The sequence below is a fragment of the Panthera leo genome, chromosome B3, assembly GCF_018350215.1.
Source record: "Panthera leo isolate Ple1 chromosome B3, P.leo_Ple1_pat1.1, whole genome shotgun sequence".
NCBI classification, from domain to species: Eukaryota; Metazoa; Chordata; class Mammalia; order Carnivora; family Felidae; genus Panthera; species Panthera leo.
In genome coordinates, this window is record NC_056684.1 from 9,810,001 (window position 1) to 9,825,850 (window position 15,850).

Below are 15,850 nucleotides of genomic sequence, written 5' to 3' on the forward strand. Positions count from 1 at the left end.
AAATCTGAAGCAGGCTCCATGGTCAGTGTGGAGCCTGACATGGGGCTCGATCCCATGACCCTGGGATCGTGACCTGAGCCGAACTCAAGAATCAGACACTCAACAGACTAAGCCACACAGGCACCCCTGTTCTGTATATTTTAAACAAAGAGCGGCATCCAGTGGCAAAGATTTTCTTTCCTACGAGGTTCCTCTATTGTCAGGATGCTTCCGCCCCCTCCCGGAAGCAGTAATATGCAACAACATTCGATACTAAAGAAAAAGGAGAAAGCGGGAAGGACATAATAAACCAGATCTGCTGGGGTTCTGGAAATTCGTTTTGTAAGTAGAATGGCTCTTCCCCTTGAAAATCTAACAAATGCGGATCTTATCCCAAACACACGGCAGGTGATGAGAATTATCCCACAGACAACCTTAGAGCCTGCGCTGAAGCGTAGTTTACATCTCACATCCGAGTATCTCTCTGGTTGTAAAAAAAAAAAAAAAAAAAAAAAAAGTATTTCATTTGTAGGGGGGAAATGCCTTCTGACTTTCCGGAGGGAGACCAAGACAGGTGTTCAAGAACACAGTGAGTGAGTTTATAGTTGCAGAACCTGATAAATGCACCCCAAACTTTCCCTCTTTATGAGTTCTTATGGTCGTTTTAGTTAGCAAATCACCACCCGTATAAACCTTCTCAATCAGTGTTAGCCACAGCCACCTGTTCTGGGGCATCACTAACCATGAAGTGTCCACTGCCCACTGGGACACTTTGGAAACTGGCAAAGAAAATGATTCTAATACAGACAAGCATCACGGAGCTGCAGACGGTGTGCTTTACAAGACAAGTGCCTTCCTGTCCCAGGGCCACGGGCCTCCTCCCGGTCTGGGGCTAACAAGTTACTCATCCTCTTGAGGAAGCTCCAAGTATAAAGGTAAGGACCCCATCAAGTAATTCATTGGATGGTTATCACTGACTTTCCTATATTAAAAGGTGAAACACTCATTTTATTTTGACACTTTTTCTACTTAAGAGGGATTTCAAGTCATAACTACAGTCTATTCTCCAATGTGTCCACAGCCCATAAAGGCATTCTAACCCTTACCTTCCTACCCCAAAAAAGGAACTCAATGCTATCATTTCAAATATTCCTCTCTTCTTCTAGTCTTCCCATTGCTACCTTTTTTTTCTCTACTAAAGCCCACTTAGGCTAAGTCTTGTACTTTGACTTCTCCATTCAAGTACTTTGAGTCTTAAGTTCAAACCAACTAATGACCTGTCCTGCCTTCAGCACACGGGCGAGCCTGATTACTGACAGTTTCTGCTACCTGACCAGATCCATCACAAACCCCATGAAACTTTAGGCAAGTCCCTCAATCTCTCTGTAGCTCAGTTTCTTCACCCTTCCAGAAGACTGGGCTCATCACCCCAAAAATACAAGGATTCCTATGACTCATCATGCTGTTTCCAGTCCTGACCTCCCTCACAGAGTCCGTTCCCTCGTGCCAAGCTGACTGTGGGACACTCGCTTGGGTTCCTCATCACTAATTTTCTTCCAGAAAAGTACGGTGATGAGAAAGAGGAAGCGATTTTCTCCGGCACATAAAGTATGGATTAATCCAGTTCTCCTTATTCGCCACATTTGACCCTCATTGTCTCCCTGTACCCGACAGAGCTTCAGGCCTGGCCTCATCAGGTCTCTTCCAGAGCGAGCCTGGGGCCTCAGATAAGAGGCATCCAAAGAGCTTTCCTCCTCCTCCCTCGGAAATTTTAAAATCCTGCTTCCTTTTCAGCTGTTAGTCTGGGGGAGGGTTTGTTTACCGTTGCTAATGTCCAGTTGCTTGGTTGCTAGGGTGTGAGGGAGTGGTGGTAGGGCCTATTCTGTTTGCTTGCTTTATAAATACCAACCTTGGCTTCATGTGCATGGCGTTTTCTTTTATCATCTGACGGCATCCCTCGTCCCCTACCCCTTCTGGGAAAGGCCTACGCTTTTATCTTGACAGTGAGAAGGGCTCTGGAGCTAAAGGGTACATGTACTACGTCGGTTTAAAAAAAAAAAAAAAAAAATCAGCAGTCACACGGTTTGCTGTATGTAGTCTGCTGTAAACAAGAGGCTCAGACAAGAAGCCCCCCAAGGATGCGAGCATAATTCAGGACTCAGGCACTATCTCCAGAGTGCTTTCTCAATGTGCTAAATGAGTAGCTAGGTAACTTATCTCAAAGAACACATCTGTAGAGTAACACCCTATCAGACATTCTACGTCTACAAATACTTCGTAGGGACGCTGCAGAGTTCCTTCCAGTTGTAAGGCAAGTTACACGTGTACAACAAAGACATCACTAGTACATTTATTTCCTCGTGGGCAATACCTCCAGTCACAGAAATGGCATCACTGAACTATTCACGGCCCACACAGGGTAAACTAACAGTGAAACTTGGGAAACAAATGAGCAACTTTAAGAAAGACAGCTGTTTTATCAAAACGAAGCAAATTTTACTGAAATTTTAGTAGTCTCAGCTGAATTGCATTTCATTCACTCGCTCAACCAATGTTCACTGAGTGTCTACTCTGTTCCACGTGAAATGCGCTCGGTCCAGCTTAGGTGAGAACTACATTTATTTAAAAACCCCGTGTGTATCCACAAGGGCAGAGACGATCCTCTGTTCGAACCTCAGGCAATCAATTACCACCGTGAACTCTCCCCTCGTCCACCTACATTCAAGGGCACACCTTGCAGAGAACAGTGCCCTTTTTAGGAAAATCCAATATGCAAAACATATTAGAGGGGGAAAGCAAACAATTACACTGTCTTCTTTAAATGCTTCATTCCTTTAGAACAGATAAATTAAACACCACCTGAATCAAGGGATTGAAGTTAACATCTCCAATAACCAAACAAGAGTATGTCATGTGTCCTCCTAACGTGGTGTGCCAAGAAGGGCATCTTTTTCGTAGTAGTCCAGCCCAAATCAGGAGAAAACATCATATAAAACCCAACTGCTACAAAACAATGGACCAAAATGTCAGTATCGTGAAAGACAGAGAGGCAGAGGGCCTCCTCCTGATTAAGAGACTAAAGAGACATAAATACAATGTGTAATCCTGGATTAAATCCTGAACTGGGAAGGGGAGGAGAGGGGAGGGAGGGGACAGGAGGAGGATGCTATAAAGGACATTATTGGGATAACTGGAGACATTTGGATATGAACTTACATTACATAAGAGTATTACATCAGTGTTACAATTCCTGTTTTTGTTAATTGTACTGTGGTTATGAAAGAGAATGTCCTAGTTCTTAGGAAATATATGCTGAAATATTTAGGGGGAATAGGGTAGCATGTCTGCAACTTTCAGACAATTCAAAAAATATGTAATAGAATGATAAGCAAATGGAACTAAACGTTTATTAGTAAGGGATGAGTAGAGACAAAGTATTCTTGTAACCTTTCTGTAAATCTAAACTTAAATAAAAGATTTAAAAAATATTTTTTTAAACACATGAAATGGAAGATTAAATCTGGGTTACTTATAAGAACAAAGGCCTTGACTTGTACATATTAAGTGTTGTGACATTTGTGTCTTCTGGAACAACTGTGTAAGACAGCTTGGTCTGTCTACAGAAAGAAGAAAATGGGTTTGAGAACCACAATTTCTGGGTGAAGCCCTACCTTTTGCATCTGCTAAATGAGCCATCTTGAGTTTCTGCTTCCTTAGTGTGACAGGGTCACAATGTAGCTTCCTCTACTCTCACAAGGTTGCTGTGAGAAGCAAATGCCATAACATATGCAAATGTGCTTTGTAAACTAGAAGGACTCTGCTAACAGAGCTCTTGTTTCTAAAGTATTCCGGGGAAACCACGAAGAGAAAGGTATCATACCTCCTTTACTTAGGTTCTCAAATGGACTGACAGGAACAAATAATTTGGAAATATGTTGCTTTTTCTCTCCCAAGAAGCAATTCAGCCATGAAAGAATATGAAAAACAAGCACATTTTTTATTACACTCTCCTCTGATAAATGAAAGCCAAATCTGCTTAAAAAAAGAAAAAAAAAAAAAGTTCCTCAACTCAAGAATATCCAATTTATATGGAAAACATGGATCTTAAATGAGTACAACATGTTCAAACTGTTTCCAAGATACTGTGTTTAAACTGCCCAAGAAGCCAGCCTGCCCAGGGCCAGCACCTCCACATCAGGATGAGTCCCGAATCCCTGAGAGGTCTGGCTTGACCCCAAGCCACGGAAAGTGCTACAGCCTTCAGAGCACGCCCGGAGATGGGTGCTGAGCTGGGACGGGAAGCAGGTGTGGAGAAAGGAGGGCCCGGGGACATGGCCTGTGTGCGTGAAATCCCCCGCCAGGCTTTTCCCTCCTCTCCTCCCCCAGAAGGAAAGATTGTGCCCACGCCCCCTTTGTTCTGAGCCGCGGCCACTGTCCTTTCTGTTCCTCCAACTGATCGAGCCGGCCTTCATTTCAGAGCCCTACACCTGTTCCCCCGGCCCGAACGCTGTGCCAACATCTCCGCATGGCTGGCTCTTCCAGTCAGTCGGGTCTCAGCTCATAGTGGCACATCCCTCACAGGCCTTCCCTGACCACGCAAACTAAAACAGCCCCTCATCAGGCACTGGCACACCTCCTTGTTGTGTTTATTTTTGTAAAGCTTTTCCTCCTGACGTTTCTTCCTGTTTACGACTCGTAAGCTCCCTGAGAGCAGGGACTTTGGTGTTTCGTTCATGGCTGAATCTGCAGCAGCCAGAACAGAGCCTGGAACAGCGCAGGCACCCGAATGGAAGAGTGAATTTCCAGTTCCATGCCCACACGGCTGGTGGTCAACAAAACACCCTTCAACATGTCCAGAGGACAAGCTCAGGGCCCCTTTCTTTCCCGCATCTGGCAAAGGCATCGGGTGTCACTCATGTTCTAATTCTCAATCAACCGCCATGGTCTCTCACTCGCCACATAATTTGGTCCTGCTGCTTCTTTGAAAATATGTCTTGCATTTGACAAGGTCTCTGTTTCACCCCCACCGAACCCTCTAGGCCCTCATCAGCTAGAAGGATATCCCTCAACCTGTCAAAGTCTGTACCTCTTCAATCCTTAGAAATTCCTCTGGCAACAACCGACGCCCTTGTGGAGGCCGAGTGGCGCTAGTGGAACCGCGTGGCTGACGGACCAGAAAACCCAGACGTGGTCACATCAAACACCTGGTCTCCCTAGTTTCAGGTTGCTGTCTTCACATTCCACTGTGCCCATTTCAACAAAAATAAGTCTGTGAGCAGCTTCCTGCAGGCACACCTGGGTGGCTCAGTCCGTTAAGCATCCAACTTTGGATTTCAGCACAGGTCATGATCTCACAGGTTGTGGGATCGAGCCCCGCATCGAGCTCTGCGATGCTTGCTTGGGATTCTCTCTCTCCCTCTCCCCACTTGTGTGTGTGTTCTCTCTCAAAATAACTAAAGAACCATTAAAAAAATATATATATATATACATATATATATATATATGTATATATATATATATATATGCGCAGTGCGCGCGCGCACACACACACACACACACATATATACACATCGTTCACGGGTCCAAGCCCCGCTTGGAGCCGACAGCTCAGAGCCTGGAGCCTGCTTTGGATTCTGTGTCTCCTTCTCTCTCTGTTCCTCCCCCGCTCGCACTCTCTGTGTCTCTCTTAAAAATAAAAGATTTTTATTTTTTTTAAAAAATGTTTTAAAAAAATAAACAGCTTCATGCAAACATTCACCAGCCCTGCCACCTGTACAGGCTGTGAACTTTCTTACATTTGTAACTACTACAACTCATTCTGGACACATCTTTATGCAAAGAATGATAAAAATATTTATTTGGAATCCAGCTAATTTTGCTTCATTTATGGATAAAAGTTCTTCTCAGGATCCAGTGTTTTTTTCTTATTTATGAGCAGTTTTCTCTCTTCTGCTGATGATACATACCCCTGGCAGATCCCAAATGTAAACTCAAAGAAAAACTTCAACATACTCGTTCTGTTCTTTTGTTTCTCTCCTTCTCTAGGTACAGAGAACTGACCTCCAAAGGACTGTCACGTAACAGTTCCTTCCCTTTAACAGAATGGCCGAGATCCCCATAACCTGACTCAGTTCACGGAAAACCAAGTATACACTGTCGCTCTCCTTTTAAAAAAGGGGTAACAAACTGCCCCAAGGTATTCTTGCTAACAGACATACTTGAAATGTGAAGTTTAAAATATTCTTCGGGAGGACCTGCCCAACTAAGCACATAATCATATACAAAGGACTTGCTTTATGAAGAATATTCCCCAGAACTGATTTCTAAAGAGCCTTGCTTTCCCAACAGAACGCAGCTTTAAGCTTAGCAAGCTTTACAGTGGTTTCTATTACTAAGCCCCAAAATACAGATTTAAATCACAATTTTACCACTGATTAGCTGCACCACCTCATCAGCTCATCTTCAGAACTCATGTCCTGACTCTACAACAGTGAGGCTGAAGCACATATAGTACCTGCAATCCTTAGTAATTCTAAAGTTCTTGGATTCCATGATGGCAAAGATCAGAAAACTTCTAACCGATCTCTTTTTTTATCAGTTTATTTATTTTTTGAGAGAGAGAGCACGCACATGCACACGAGGGAGGGGCAGAGAGAGAGAGGGAGAGAGAATCCCAAGCAGGCTCTGCACTGTGAGCACAGAGCCCCACGTGGAGCTCGATCTCACAAGCCACGAGATCATGACCTGAGCCGAAACCAAGAGCCACCTGGGCGCCCCCTAACTGATCTCGTTGCAGCTACTCTCTCCCTAAATTATCCTTCACTCTACCGGCAACTAATTTTTCCAAACTACCACTGGGTTCATTTCCTATTGCTGTTAAAACAAATTACCTCAAACTCTGAGACTTACAACAACACGGATTTATTATCTTACAGGTCTGGAGGTCAGAAGTCTGAAACAACTTTCATTGGGCTAAAATAAAGATGTCACGGGGCTGTGTTCACTGAGCAAGCTCCGAGAAAAAACCGTTCCCTTGCTTTTTCCAATTTCCAGAGGCTGCCTTCCCCGGCTCATGGCCCTTTCCTCCTCCTTCAAACCCAGCAGTGTGCCATCTGCAAATCTCTCCGACTCATGATTCTCCTCTCTCACTTATAAGGACCCTTGTGTTTACACTGGGCTCCAGATAATTCAGGATAATTCTCCAGATAATTCAGGAGAAGCTCGCATCTCAGGATCCTGAACTTAATCAAACCTGTGAAGTCTCTTTTGCCATGTAAGATAAACATTCACAGATTCTGAAGATTAAGTCACGGACACATGAGGGAACCGCTCTTCTGCCTATCACAACTACTGAGTAACGTAGGCCACCTAATCAAAAATCTGCAGTGACTGAAACCAGACAAGGACACCAGGAGAAAACTAGAGACTGTATCTTTTACGTACAAGACACAAAATTCCTCAACAAAACATGAGCAGACCAAATCCAGCAACAAAGGAGAAGGATTATATACCACAACAAAATGAGACTTATCCCAGGAATGCAAAGTTGGCTTAACATTCAAAACCAATCAATCTAATACACTACACTAATGAAATGAAAGAAAAAAAACCCACATGATCATCTCACGGACACAGAAAAACACATTCAACAAAATCCAATGCTTTTTCATGACAAAATAATCAAACTAGGAACCGAAGGGAACTCTGTCAACTTGATAAAGGCACCTACGAAAAGCCCACAACTAAGAACATCATACCTGATCAATGGGGAAAGTCAGAATACTTTCCCGTTCTTTAAGATCAGAAACAAAACCAGGATGTCTGCTCTCAGAAGTTCTATTCAACACTGTACTGGAAGTTCTTACTCAGGGCAATTAGGCAAGAAAACCAGAAGGCATTCAGATTAGAAAGCAAAAAACTAATCTGTATTTTCAGATGACATCATCTGTATGCAGAAAAATCTCAGGGATCCACTAAAAAACTATTAACCAATAAACAAGTTCAGAGAGGCTGTAGGTTGTAAGGTCAATACACAAATATCAACTGTATTTCTATATACTAGCAGTGAACAATCTGAAAATGAAATGAGAAAACAATATCATTTATAATAGCATCAAAAAGAATTAAAATACTTACAAACACATTTCACAAAGGTACAAAGTTTGTACACTGAAAACAATAAATCGTTGTTAAAAGAAATTAAAGATGACCTAAAGTAGAAGAGAATTAACAGTCCAGAAATAATTCCTTACATTTATGATTGATTTTTAACAAGCGTGCCCAAGAAAACCCGAGGTGGAAAGAAGACTTTTCAACAAATGGTGCTGGGACAGCCAGATGTCCACATGTCATAAAATGAAATTTGGAGGCTTCCTTACAGCATACAAAAAAAACGTACTCTGGAGCCATACACTTAAATGCAAGGACTTAAACTGTAAAACCCCTAGAGGAAAGCACAGGAGTCCATTTTTTGTGACCCTGAGTTACATAAAGCCTTCTTAGATATGATAACAAAAGCACAAGTGGTAAAGGAAATGATAGGTAGGTTGGACATCATCAAAATTAAAAAGTTTTGTGCTTCAAAGGGTACCATCAACAAAATGAAATGATAACCTTACAAAGGGAGAAAGTTTTTGCAAATCATATATCTGATATGGGATCCAGAATATATAAAGAACTCTTAAAACTCAGTAATAATTAAAAAAAAAAAATTGTTTAAATAAGCCAGGAATCTGAATAGGCATTTCTTCAAAGATACATAAATGTCCAACAGCACCTGACAAGATGCTCACAATCATTAGCCATTAGGGAAATGCAAATCAAAATCACAATGACTTTCCATTTCACCCCCACCAGGATGAACAATCCAAAGTCAGATTAACAGCAAGTGTTTCAAGAACGTGGAGGCACCAAGACTCTCAACATTGATGGTGAGATCTGAAAATGTGCAGGTACCGTGGAAACAGTGTGGCAATCCTCAAAATGTTAACCAGAGAGTTACCATGTAAGCAAGCAATTGTACTTTTTTTTTTTAAGGTTTTATTTTTAAGTAACCTCTACATCCAACTTGAGACTTGAACTCACAACCCTGAGATCAAGTCACACGCTCCACCGACTAAGCCAGCCATGCGCCCCAACAAGCAAATATACTCTTAAGTACACACTCAACAAAAATGAAAACATAAGCCTACCGAAAACTGCTGCTGACAGCATCATTATTTATAATATTCAAAAAGTGGAAACAAGCCAAATGCCCATCAACCGATGAATGGATAAATTAGATGTGGGATACCCATACGACAGAGTATAATTCATCAACAGAAAGGAACAAAGTACTGACACTTGCTCTAACGTGTACCTTAAATACATTCTGCTACATGGAAGAAGCCAGTCACAAAAGACCACGTGTTGTAGGATTCCATTTACATGACATTTCTGGAATAATAAGTAAATCCATAAAGACAGAAAGCAGATAAGGTGTTGCCAGGGGCTGGAAAGGCAGGGAATGGTGAGTAACTACTAACAGGCATGGTGTTTCTTTCTGGGCTGATGAAAATATTCTTAAGGTAGATGGCAGTTACGATTACACAACTGTGAATATACTAAAAACCACCGAATCGTATACTTTAAATGTGTGAGGTTTATGGGGTGTGAATTATATCTCAATAAAAGCTGTTTTTAAAAGCCCAAGTACTCAGTTCATGTGCAAACCCACTGTTGAACGTAATAAATTTTCAAGAAGTCTGGAAAGAAAATAAATACATAAAATATCTTCTAAGAAATACATATATTTTTATTTGTTACATTTAACAGAAAAAGCATCTATGCAGAAGAGTGATCCCAGGAATGCTCTATCCTAGAAAGGTATAGGACTATTAGTAACACAGCATGATTTAAAATAAACAAATCATAAAATGAACAGCAGATTTCAAATAAACACCATCGAAGGCTCCTGAGTGGTCTCCACGTCTCTGCCTTCACGACTGATCTTCAGTCACCTTTTTAGACTCGCCTCCCTACCCCTCACACAAGTTCAGCTGGGCTAGGCTTTCCCCTGCTCACCTCCCACCACTCACTGAATGCCCTGCTCACCCCTCTACCACCTATCTGCCTTAGATCTTGAATGAATTCTGAGGACTTTTCACCCAACCAAATGCTTCTTCGTCTTTAAGGATGTGTCCCATCAAAGAAATTTTCCTCACTCTTTCCAGACTATACCAACCTATCCACCGACCTCTGACAGCTTGAACTGTCCATACCTCTAAAGGGACTCCTCACCACCCCCATTCAGCTAATGCACTCTCACAATAATTAAAAAAAAAAAAAAAAGAGGGGCGCCTGGGTGGCTCAGTCGGTTGGGCTTCCGACTTCGGCTCAGATCATGATCTCACGGTCTGTGAGTTTGAGCCCCACGATAGGCTCTGTGCTGACAGCTTGGAGCCTGGAACCTGCTTCAGATTCTGTCTCCCTCTCTCTCTGCCCCTCCCCTGCTCATGCTCTGTCTCTCTCTGTCTCAAAAATAAATAAAAACATTAAAAAAAAAAAAAAAAAGAGACAGAGACAGAGACAGAGAGAGTCACCTATACTTTACCTTTCCAGCCTTGATTCATTGATTTATCCATGTCATCTGCCAGCTCCCTCACTTTGGGAAGAGAGCAGATCAGCTTTCACCCAGAGCCCTAATGTAAACGGCACGCTTGCCAATGACAGAGCGCCACCTAGGTGCAACGCAGGGTAACTCTCCATGGCCGTAGGAAGACCTCCACACCACTTTCACAGAAATGTGCTGACCGGGAAAATAAGAGCCCCCGTATCGTTCCGCAGGGCAATGCAGTTGTGTGATAAGTGCGTCTTGCACCTGACCAGTTTACCTCACATCTTACAGGTATTATCTGCCAGCTCAGTGCCATTCATGCAAGTCATTTAGTGTTCACCAAATCAAATTCACTTTCTGAAGTACACTACTTGGATAGATGGCTAAAAATTCCTGGGATCATCACATGACAGCAGTTTTGAGTTTTCTTATAACAAGTAGAAACCATGGATGAGTGCAAAATGACAAGAAACCTCGCGATCTACTCACATATAACGGAGCTTGCTGTGGATTAAGTTTCATGACCCAGGACACTGAAACAGAAAAGAGAAAAATAAATGAGAATAGAATTAAAAGTTATGATCACAGCAGTATAAAAGCCACAAATGCTAGGTGTCGAGTACGGCTCTATGACCACAATCAAAAGTCTGAGATGATGGGATGCCCAGCTTTCCTTAGAGGTGTGGGAAGGTCAGAAGGTCAAGGACCGCAAAACGTCTTGTAGCCCAGAGTCAATCTCTTTAACTGGGGAGAAAGACTTTGATTGAAAATTAAAGACAAAAGGCTTCACTGTCCTGGGAGAATTTTCAACAACCAACAGGATATTGAATGCAGTTACCAAAGCAAAAACAGCGTATGGTCAGTTACACTTTTACATAATCCCCCAAATTTCACAAAGTGTCGCTTGGCCAGAGTCTCTTCCAGTCACCAGGGAACATGGGGGGAGAGACAGCAGAGGTCCAGAGAGCTCTCCTCCTCTCCACCCTTGGAGAAAGGAGAGGCTGGCCTCCACAAACTGCAAGTTCTTACCCTCCTCAAAATTAACAGCCAGATTCCCTGATGTTATCTTCACTAAATGAATTCACACAAAAATCTTAGGAAGAATTTTGAAGAAGACTTCCAGGCTGGTTAATACATTTCCCAAATATCAAGAAAAGCATACTCTCGAAAGTTTAACTTGGTGATTTGACCAGGAGTTCATGCTAAAATATCATAGTCCAGAATCACGGACTTCAGGACAGCAGGCCCTTTGCCAAACACCCTGAATTTGAGTATAAACTGATCCTGTCCTCACAGAAGTCATAGAGGCCGACCCAAGGGACTTTATTATAATTCGATCTAAGGAAGTTTCTTACTCTTAGCAGGTTAAATGAATTAAATTAAGGGGCATGTACTAACTAACCAGTGATGTAAACAACAGTATAGAAATGTCATTCACACGTGCAAAAATATAGGTGAAATCACATTCTTTGTGTTCTACCAGATTACAAAAACCTCACTAACAGTGAACTGAAACCCAAACAGCATAAACGAAGGCAGGTTATCAATGACTAAATGTTTAGAAGAAAGAGCAATGAATGTCCTAGCCACCACGCATAACTTACATAACAGATTCCTCTTAATATTAAAATCCTCATAGATCTACCAGTTTGGCCAGGCTGTGTATGCCCGAGATGAAGGCTCACCCAAAAAGCAGTTAACACATACTTAGGGGAAAAAAAAACAAAAACCAAAACTGTAATCAGGCTCCTAAACCCAATCATCTCCAAACCACTCGCAAGCCATAGGCTTTTTCAGCATGTTCTGAAGACAGCCCAGGGGCTCCGCCACAATGACGGCCTTCACAACCATCCCTGTTCTTTCTCTGGTCCGCTCCCCAGGCTGTAAGACACCTGGCTCAAGGCACTCTTCCCTTCCTGTCTTCATTTAATAATTTTGTACCCATAGGTGCTAAAAATCACCTGCAAAAATCCACAGCGAAAAACCAAGCTTGAGAAATGTAGCAGTAACTAACTCGTTCAGTCGAAAAATAAGGTAGATTTCCAGCCCATCAAATTCAAATAGCAAGCGTGGATGGAAAAGAAAGACTGAAGCATCTGAGTACTTTTCTCAATGCATTAACTATCCATTTAATTTAAAATCAAGTTTCCTGTGCTCACGAGCCTTTTAATCAGCTTTCCAGGTCCTGCCCAGACTTGCCTGGGACAGAGGATTGAAAGAACCTATAACTTTAGAAACCGATTTGCCTTACCTAACTTGTGACATGTTCCTGTCAAGAAGTATCTGTGGAAACTGAAACAGAATTCACACTCGGGTAATCTGCAACAACTGGAGACATCGAGGGAGACACGCTAGCGACTTAGGGCCCTCTGATGTTTGTCCATCTGCCAAGAAACTTCGGGCAACTACGTTTGAAGAGACCACAAACATCAAGCTATCTGAGCGGCCCCACTGCACTCAGCGGGAGGAGCTGGGGGAACCCACATGGTTCCAAGGAACGGCTGATGCCACCTCAACTGGTGGGTATTATGAACTCGTCAGAACCCATACAAGTTGTTCTGATATGAGGATTAAGGAGGAATGACAAAGTGTCTGTCCCTGACACTGGTCAAAGGGACAGGCCATTGTTATGCTGGCAACAGAGGCTGTTGAAAGAATAAATCTGTCAAAAGTCATCAAGGCAATGACCCCAGAGGCAACAGATTTGTAAATTCAGATTGCTTTAAGCTTCTTCAGTGCTGACACACAAGAGGAAAGGCAGGACTAATATTTATAGCACTAGAAAGCTCTATAAATGAACTGAATATAAATTCAATATTACATTTAATCCCCATAAAAAGACATTATTTTTCCCCGTTTCACTGGTGAAAAAGAATTGACTCTTTCAATGTTAAATTATTTATCGCCAACTGTAAGAAGTGAATGAGCCTAAATTCAAACCCCATCTGATGCCCAAACATGTGCTTTTCCCCCTTATCAGGATAGGATCTCCTGAATGACGACCTCAATCTACAAACTGACTCCTCCTCCCCTGCCCACCCCCACTCCCCCCCCCCACCCCCGTCTAGCCCCCAATCGACACACACTATAGACTCCCCTTGACTTTGTTACTTTAACTATCACTGTGCATCTATAATGTGTCAGGCATGGTACTCCCCAAGGCACAAAGGGTACAGAAGGAATAAAGACAAAACTCCCAACCTTCATAGAGCTTATTCTAGGAGTAACACAGATAAATACAATATTAAAATAAATGGTTTTCAAATAGTGATAAGTTCCATGGAGAAAAATAAAGAGAAGAGGGAACAGGAAATGAGAGGATCCTGTTTTAAATATGGTACTGAGGGAAGGCCTCTCTGAGGTGACATTTACCCCCCCAAAAGTGAAAAGAGATTAAGAGGGACACCTGGGTGGCTCAGTTGGTTAAGCGTCCGACATCCACGCCGGTCATGATCTCGCAGTCCATGAGTTTGAGCCCTGCATTGGGCTCTGTGCTGACAGCTCAGAGCCTGGAGCCTGCTTCGGAGTCTGTGTCTCCCTCTCTCTCTGCCCCTCCCCCATTCTCTCCCTCTCTCTCTCTCTCTCTCTCTCAAAAATAAATTTAAAAAAAAAAAGAAAAGAGATTACAAAAGCATGTAATAGAGGTAACAGGTGGAAGGTGTTCCCAACTCTCAAATTGGCCCCAAAACTGAGAAATGAGAGTTCCAATGCTTAACCATCAGAAAACTTGTTACCTATAACGCACAACTTACTCTACACATTTATAAGCTTACTTTACTGGAGTGAGAATCGTGTTCTAAAAGACGGAGCACACTGCAGGAAGGCAGTCTCTGGATCAGAGTGAACACACTTAAAACCCAAATTTATTCTCTAAGGCCAACTGAAAGTCTTTGCTCTGTCGATGGGATCTTTGATCGAGCCTTCCCCAAAGGAAAATTAAAGAGGTGTACTACTTCCTTCAATGATTTCATCAAGGAATTTTAAGAGGGAAAACCCTACAATTTCCTTCCTACTCAGTAACCAGTGAATGTCTTTGACCGAGTCCACATTTCCCTGGGCTGCTTTCGTGTAACACAAGTACCACACGAGACAGGCATAGGGGGGTCATAAAGGAAGGCTGCGTGCCATGAGAAAGGCAATGAAATGAAAAGAGCAAAATTCAGACACTTAAGTAGGATGTGATGTCAAGCATGTTCTCCGAATCTCCCACTCTGCAGCAGCCAGCAAGAATTCAGGGTCATACTTCCGGGGCGGGAGGGTGAGAAACAGAAACTAGGTAAGTAAGTATTCTCGTTCTCCCATTTTCCATGTTATTTCCAAATGCTGACAGAAAACAAATGGAATAATTTGCTGTTGTAGAAAAGTAACACATTCACTTTATGCCAAAACAAGATCTGTCCAATCCGAATACAACGGCCTCAATGACGGGTCCAGCTCTCCTGCAGCCCTGCAGCTCTCTTACAATCCTGCAGCTCTCCTACAGCCCTGCAGCTCTCCTATAATCCTGCAGCTAGCTCTCCTGCAGCCCTGCAGCTCTCAGGGCGCTGGATAAACCAGCACAGTCTGGGCCTACAGCCTCCTCCTCCTGCACTTTAGAACAAACCACCATCAGCCTTTTCCTCACAAAGAGCCAGGGGCACAAACCATCGTCAGAACGGACCAGTGTTGGATATGCAGTGCTTACAACAGGTTAACAGTGGCAAAAGTTTTGGAATTTTTTGCAACTCACACTACCTGCAAAGGATTATGAAGAAACTCCGTCTCTATAAAGGATCACATGGAAACTCAGGTATAAAGTGATACGGCTGTTTGACTGGTTTGGGAGGGGCGGGTAGTGAGGGACAGAAAGCACTTCCATAGGTTAATGTGCCTGAACAAATGAATGTAAAACTCTAGAAGCTACAGAAACAGTACACACTTTAATAATAGGCACACATTTTCTGTAAAGGGCTAGATGGTAAAGATTTCAGGCTTTGACTGACTTATTTCACTTAGTCTAACACCCTCCAGTTCCATCCACGTTGTTGCAAATGGCAAGATGTCATTCTTTTTCATCATCAAGTAATATTCCATTGTGTATATAAACCACATCTTTTATATCCATTCATCAGTTGATGGACATTCGGCCTCTTTCCATACTTTGGCTATTGTTGATAGTGCTGCTATAAACATTGGGTACATGTGCCCCTATAAATCAGCACTTCTGTATCCTTTGGATAAATTCCTAGTGTGCTATTGCTGGTCAGAGAAAGACAGATATCATATGTTCTTACTCAC

The 15,850-nt window shown here is 42.6% G+C and overlaps 1 protein-coding gene across 7 annotated transcripts in view; it reads right to left on the reverse strand.

The window, feature by feature from the left end:
- AKAP13 (A-kinase anchoring protein 13) overlaps positions 1-15,850 on the reverse strand; it is a 334,433-nt gene that overhangs the window by 233,772 nt on the left and 84,811 nt on the right. For all 7 annotated transcript variants that reach the window (XM_042941070.1, XM_042941069.1, XM_042941066.1 and 4 more), the window contains exon 2: positions 11,063-11,106. In XM_042941070.1, coding sequence (XP_042797004.1) covers positions 11,063-11,095 — 33 coding nt within the window. In that variant the 5' untranslated portion in view covers positions 11,096-11,106. The remainder of the gene's footprint in view (positions 1-11,062; positions 11,107-15,850) is intronic.